Raw genomic sequence first — 7500 nt, forward strand, 5'->3', positions numbered from 1 at the left:
ACTGTCGTGCGGCGGGCGTGGTGTTCTCGTTGCCAGCGCGAAGGACAACGAGCTTCATGGGACGACCGCGGAAGAAAACTATCCACGCACGCGAGCTCTTTGACGTCATGCGGCATAAGCTGCCTCAATGCAGCTTCCTTTGCCAAGGGGCTCAAATCAAGCGCTGTTTAGCTACATGAAAATATTTTGAGGAAATCAGCATTCCGGCGCCTTCCACAGCGCTTCCGACAATGCCTTCAGATATATTTGTCTTATTTCTCCATTGTAATGACCGGCGCAATCATTATTCAGATGTGTAATAGCTTCTCAGCAAAGAAAAATTAATGCCCCCCCCCCCCCCCCCCTCTCTCTCTTTCCTATAACTGAGGTACCTCGTGGCGTGGCAGGGTTTCCCCGCTGCACGCGAGAGAACGAATTCAACGTCGAAGGTCGACCGCGTGTCGTAACCGTCGGTCACACCTATGCAGGTATAGGTCAACGCGCTGACGGATTTAGAATGGGCATTCCCTCTCCGAGCGGCCGGCTCAGTTGGCACCGACAAGGTGAGTGACTCTCCCTTCCCGCCTTTTAAGCGTGGAGTATACAGTCGTACTGCGTTCACGTTCAGCAGTGCGTGTTTAATCGGCGCATCCATGACAACGCTGCCGTTCAGTGGGGAGGCGCCACTCTGGGACAAAAACATACTTTCTGCAGGCCTTTGGCTTTGACGACAACTCTATATCTACCTGTAATAGAACTTCGGTACTTGACATAAGTTCTGGATGCTGTTTTGGCCCATGAAGGCGAAACTACAACCTTTCGGAGTTGCATTGCGGTAGCAAGACATTAGGGGGTTCTGGCATAGCGCTATCCGCTTCCGCGGGGACCCAGCTGTGCCTCCGCATGGCTGGTGCGCGCTAAGCATGCGCAGATGCTTCCCTGCGGCAGCAGAACGCGGATTGTGCTGTGCCGAGAACTCTCTGGTGAGTCGTTGTTGACAGAATAAAAAAAATGTGCCACGCTTCACGCGAGCGCTATCGGGAGTAACCGAGCGTCTTAACCACTGAGCCACCGCTATGGGTGCTTTTGCTCGTTATATATACCCAGGTTTAAGTAGTGTTAAACCTCCGCCATTTTACGACGTGAGCCAGATGGCGCCACGAGTAAGGTTAAACCTGCGGGCTGCGTGAAGGAGCGCGCCCGTTGCACTGTAGCTGATCATGGATATCACAGTTAAACATCTATCGCTTGATGCGGCGGCCCCCAGATGGCGTCACATGTACAGCTGAAATTGCTGTGCACCAGGCCCATAGCTACAAAAAGTTTCTATGACGTAAGCATTGTGCAAAAAAAGAAAACTGCAATTACACCGAGTTAAAACAATGCGACAAAAAAAAAAATCCGTGCTACCGCATTATGATCTGTTTAACATATAGATAACCCCTGTCATCCTTTTTATTTTTACGTTCAGCAACTTTCGCCGGTGTGTTCAGCGTCAAGCAGCACTATGTGGCTGCACTCTCAACCATTCGGTATTTTTGATGTCCTGGCCCTTCTTAAGGCAAGCACCATTAAAAAGCGACATGACTTCAGAGGAGATACAAAGAAAGCACTGCCTACATAAACGTCACCGTATCGATTGATGTTTATAATCACCATGCATGTGCAAATCAACTTTATTCCTGCATGAAGACGATTTTGAGCTCACGTGTCCGATACCTTTCAAATAACGATGATTGTATTCGCTTGTAAATGCCCATGCATTTCCTCCGAAGATTATCGCGGCAGAAAGCCACCCGACCGTTTGCTAGGCTAACGCACGTGAATCCTTCATCACATACACTGCGGAACGGCTTCAAAATGCTGCCCATAAGGTTTGCGCGTTTTAAATGAACCTGGATTATTATTATTTTCATTTTTTATTGTGCGCCGATATTCAGGTCTGAAATCATTTGCAGTTCTGCTGAAATTTGTAGCGCGCCTTTTCTTTCTTTTTTTCTTTTCTTCGTTCGGTGCCTGGTATGTGTTTTTAACAACTTATTCCTGGCGTCTAAAATGTATATTTTAGGGCCTCACAATCAACTCCTAAATTTATCACACATGAGACACCCTGCAACAACGGTTATAAATTGCTTGACTTGCACATCATCCCATCGAAGTGAGTGCTTGGGGTTGTGCTGCATTTCAGAGCCCGTTTCGCCATCGTTGGACCTTGCATAGCGTCGTTTGCCTTCACAAGTGGCGGGTCATGGATGCTCTTGAAGAACTGCTTTACCATTTTGGAAACTGTTGCATATATGGTACCTGAATGTCTAATTAATGCTAGGTCACGGTTATTTAAACGTTTGTTTGTTGCACTCGAGAAATGTTACAAAAATGGCGTTAGCTAGGACCTTCGCCGAAAGAAAGTAACGTACGTTGGAGTTACGTTTAGGTGCTAGTTGGGTCACGGCGCTTTTCAGTGAGATAGTTGCTGCGCTTCACATTTAATCGCAATTATCTATATTCACAGTAAATTCCCACTGGGTACCGAAAGAGTGGGGCTTCCCGCTGCCCTTTCCTCGATGATCCTCCGCATCCAGAGGAGGCGGCTGATGCGCGCACATTGTACGAAGAGGTGGAACTGGCCGAACTAGCGCGTCTTTCTTGCGTAAGGTCCACTTGTACGCAAGAAAGAAAGAAAACAACCAAAGCTGGCGACGCCACCCGGACGGCGACAGTGAACAGTGGTCGTGGAGAGGAGGGCCGGAGTTCCGGCACGCGCGCGGCGTTTTTCCCGGTCGCGGGAGAGGCGAGCGCGGCATTCGAAATGCGCTCTCCACGCGAGCGGCGCGTGGCTGCGCCAACCGCCGGGCGACGTTGTCGGCCACCATGAGGGGCTCTGGTGCGCTGCTGCTGGCCTCGTGCGCTGTCCTCGCCCACCTCGTCACTACCGGAGGGAGAGCGCTGAAGGATGTGTGCGGTGAGCGCATTTTTCACAAAATAATACACGTCTGTCTGTTGTCTGTGCGTTAAGATGGCTGAAATCTCTAGGCTTTTCTCAAGATACTTTCAGGCAACAGGGATTGTTTTTTATCCTCGAACGTAGTTACGATGCCCCTGAAGTTCCAGCTTCTAAGCATGCTTAGGATGACTTTTGTCTTTGCCTTAATGGGCCTTCGGAGCTAAAGGGAACTGCCGCACGTAAGGGCCTCACCGCTATGCTGAGAGCAAACACGATGACTTCAACACGTTTGGTCAAAGTCGGGCATGCGTACGCTTTACACAGTGACGTTTCTTAATACAGTACTGTGATCGTACACTCTTGGCGTGCTGCGCGTACTTATCTCGTGTGTTTGTGTGCATGTTTTTATTTTGAACTTAAACGTATTGTGTGATTAGCCTTCACTTTTTTTTCTTTCCTTCTGCGCCATGCATTTACAGTTCATATCTACATCTATTTTATATCCTTCCATTGTTTCCTTTCCGCAGACCACTGCATTAGCGCACGCTTAGAGTGAGGCTGTTACGGCGTTCGATTCAGCTTATACTTTTGTTTGTTATACGTAATAAACACTGATAGCCCTGCTAATAGGGGCGCGCATATAGGGCTCCGGACCACGGCATGTAGTCTACGTATCGCTGAGCTGCACATTTTGACAGAAAGCGAAACGACGAGCATAGGGTGTGACGTCCCAGCCCCCGACAGCTGGTACACTGAGGGGGTCATTGTCGCGAGTGCATGGACTCCGAAGGGGTCAGTTCTGTTGGCCAAACTCTGATTACCGAGTTTGTGCTCATTCGCACAATGCAATAAGAGGCGCCATTCTTCTCCAGCCAACGTGATTCAGCTATCTGCGGCAGGCATTGAACTATGATGCTTCGTGCTTGGTTGTAATATCATTATCATCATCATCATCAGCCTGACTATACCCACTGCAGGGTGAAGGCCTCTCCCATATTTCTCCACTTAACCCGGTTCTGTGCTAGCTGCATCCACTTGACCCCCGCGAACTTCTTAACCTCATCCACCCACCTAACCTTCTGCCGCCCCCTGCTACGCTTTCCTTCCCTTGGAATCCAGTTTGTTACCCTAAGCCACCATCGGTTATCCTCTCTTCGCCCTACATGTCCTGCCCATGCCCATTTCTTCTTCTTAATTTCCACTAGAATGTCGGTAACTTGAGCTATTTCTCTGACCCACTCTGCACGCTTCCTATCTCTTAACGTTACCCCTACCATTTTTCGTTCCATAGCCCTCTGGGTTGTCCTCAACTTAAGTAGAACTCTCTTGGTTAGCCTCCACGTTTCAGCCCCATAGGTGAGTACAGGCAAGATGCAACTGTTGTATACTTTCCTCTTGAGCGATACCGGTAAGCTGCTAGTCATAATCTGCGAGTGCTTGCCAAATGCGCTCCATCCCAATCTTATTCTTCTTGTTATTTCCTTTTTATGGTCCGGATCTGAGGTTACTATCTGTCCTAAGTAGACATATTCGCCTACTACTTCCAGTATTTGGCTACCTAATGTAAACTGCTGTTCCTTCCCGAGGCTGTTGAACATTACCTTAGTCTTCTGCATATTGATTTTCAAGCCTACTTTTCTGCTTTTCCTGTCTAGGTCATCAATCATTATTTGCAGTTCATCCCCCGAGTTGCTTAGCAACTCGGGGGATGAACTAATGACGGGCGGAAATGAGATGTTTCCTCTGCCTGTCACGCGCGCACGCTCATAGGAATGCAGCCCCCGAAATGAACCAAAACGGTGTGCGAGCTCGTTTCGATCGGGAAACATTAAAGGCTGCACTCTGCTTGAGCCAACCACGTCGACGTGCCCGATGTACTAGCAGCTTCATAAATGGCACCAGGGACAGCAAACGTTATTGGTAACGGTACGCAGCTATTAACGTGATTCACTGTATACGCAGGGAATTACTTAATGCACGCCACGAGTTTTTACGTTCGAAGTTCATAGTGACAGAAGCATTCCTGCTCTAACACGCACAGTACAGCGTCCACAAACATGTTGGGGGGCGGTTCCCGGCTGTATACCAGCGGGTACTCTGAGAGGCCATGGGACGGGAAGTCACGCTTGTGTGGCCCGTCGCTTGCTCACCAGGCGAAGCAGATTGATGACGCACGTGAACGCACGATAACGGATTCGGGCTCGCCTGGTTGAGCCCCGTGTCACGGAGCCGGCGTGAGTTGTTGTGCCTCTCTTTACGTCTCTTCAAACATGCAGTTCGTATACAATACTCAACGCCCCCTTCCCTGGAATATATACACTATAGAACAATGTACAGTAGTTTATTGTTCTATAGTGTATATATTCCAGGGAAGTGGGCGTTGATGTATTGTATACGAACTGCATGTCTAAAGAGACTACTGTATATTGTTCTATAGCGCATATATTCCAAGGAAGGGGGCGTTGAGGTATTGTATGTGAACTGCATGTCTGAAGAGACGTAAAGAGAGAGGCACAACCACGCCTTTCCTTTCTCCCTATCGCTCACCTCTTTGATTTCCTCTACGCCTTCCTCGCTATCCCTTTATATCCGACGCCCCAGTTCAGGTGCTTCAGATAGCAGATACCGGGGCTGGCAAACATATTTACCTTTCTTTTGCATATAAACAAAATAACCACTACTACCACCACCCTTTCCTGGAAAACCAACCTATAGCACCATCCTTGCGCTGTAAGGATTCGCTTACTTACGCGAGCCGAGTGCGTAGCAGAGCACGCAGGCGGGCATTGCCAAAGCATTACGAAGTCGTAATCACGCTCCATGTCCGGTTCGTTCGCGGCATAATGTACAGAAAGCTTTTTTTTTTTTTCTAGGAGTCGCCGAACACCCGCAGCTTTATTTGTCTTCATAATTATTTTCTTCTTTCTCAGTGGAAATTGCTTTAGGTACCACATGAGGCAAAATAGGAAGAGAGAGACGGGACAACTACGTTACTCTGGTGCAGAAGACGCGGTCAAGTTCACACCAGGAAGTACAGGGGGGTGGGGGGGGGGGGGGTCAAAAGTTCCCAGGCCGCAGGTTTTGCTTCTGGTCAGCATATTCTGACACGTGAGATCCCATCAAAGCTATAAATGATCTTAGATGTTAGAATAATGCTTCTTCTACCCTCCACATGTATTTTGAGATTTGGGGTCGTCGTAGCTGCCTGACTATGCTTCTCAGAAGCAGACCCTGTGGCCTGGGAACGTTTGACCCCCCCCCCCCCCCCCCCCCCCCCCCCTGTACGTCACAGTTCCTCCTGCGGATAATTTAATGGCGTGTATTCTCCAATAAGCACAGGAAGAACAAGAGAGAGGCAACAAAAAAACGTACGCAGGTAAGTCGGTAGAGGCGCACTTCCCAAGCGTCCTTCGAAAGATGCGGAACAAACATTGCCCACGGGCAGCATCATACAGCCTGCTGCTCTCGGAAGAGCATTTTTTTCTGAATGGAAACAAAAAATGCTAACCTCCAGTGTAACCAAAGGTACCCTGGACCTAGCAACACTACCCTCAGCGCAAGGCCCTAACCACATTTGCTTTTTGCGGGATAAATTTTTATAAAAAAATTACCGACGATTACGTTACTTCCTAATGCGAAATTTGAGCGCAGCAAAAAAGCTGCTTCACCTTTTCGATAGATTGAGGCAAAGAAATCGAGCAACACATGTATGCGCTATCACAGAATTTTTTTATTTTTTTATTTTTCACACGTATTCCTTTAACAAAGACTCCACTAACAGTTCTTGACAGTCATGAAGGAAGCTTTGTGGTCGGAGAAATAGACTGATATATGTTCGACTTGGTATACCAATGCTTGATTCTCAAAGACGAGATCTATACAAGTGCCCTCGCGAGGTTGTCATACCCCGCCGGGGTGGCGCAGTGGTTACGACGCTCGACTACTGTTCCCAAGGACGCGGGATCGAATCCCGGCCTCGGCGGCAGCTTTCCGGTGGAGGCGAAAAGCAAGGCGTCCGTGTGCTGTGCGATGTCAGCACACGTTAAATAACCCCAGGTGGGTCGAAATTTCCGGAGTCCTCCACTAGTTGCTTTGGGACGTTAAACCCCACAAACCAACCAACCAACCAACCGTTACGAGCGAGAGGAACGGGATGTTCTCCCGCATAAGTGTGAAGAAATTCCTGTTTGTCTTTATGTCAACATTAAAGTCCCCCACTACTAACATCGGTGTCGGCTCGGGCGGTGCACATATACAGATCCGCCGCCACCGATCTGGCTCTCTGGTTGCCCTCCCCTCCCCTCCTCTTTCTGCATGGCGGCGACGGTGTTCTATGCAGTCACGTTATCTTGACTCTCTAGCGGCGTCAGCGGCATCCAGCGGTATCAGTCGGTCGCTGCTAGCGCTGGGGGGATGAAAGGGGGGCGGAGCTGGTTACGAGGCCGACGCCGACGCGAAACCCAGGAACGGACGCCAAAGAGCTGCGCTCTAAAACAGCGCAAATGATAGGACAAGAAAGACAACATGACAAGCGCTTGTCCTGTTGTCTTTCTTGTCCCGTCCTTTGGGCTGTTCGT

At 49.1% G+C, this 7500-nt stretch overlaps 1 protein-coding gene across 2 annotated transcripts in view; it reads left to right on the forward strand.

The window, feature by feature from the left end:
- Nucleotides 1-2750: 2750 nt before the first annotated feature.
- Nucleotides 2751-7500, forward strand: part of LOC146197568 (uncharacterized) — a 15214-nt gene continuing 10464 nt past the window's right edge. The window contains exon 1 of one of the 2 annotated variants that reach the window (XM_084596494.1): nucleotides 2751-2941. In XM_084596494.1, coding sequence (XP_084452620.1) covers nucleotides 2851-2941 — 91 coding nt within the window. In that variant the 5' untranslated portion in view covers nucleotides 2751-2850. The remainder of the gene's footprint in view (nucleotides 2942-7500) is intronic. The other variant, XM_084596493.1, reaches the window with a different exon arrangement.

The sequence above is a fragment of the Amblyomma maculatum genome, chromosome 3 (assembly GCF_055883805.1).
Source record: "Amblyomma maculatum isolate TAMU_Amacu chromosome 3, ASM5588380v1, whole genome shotgun sequence".
Lineage (NCBI taxonomy): Eukaryota > Metazoa > Arthropoda > Arachnida > Ixodida > Ixodidae > Amblyomma > Amblyomma maculatum.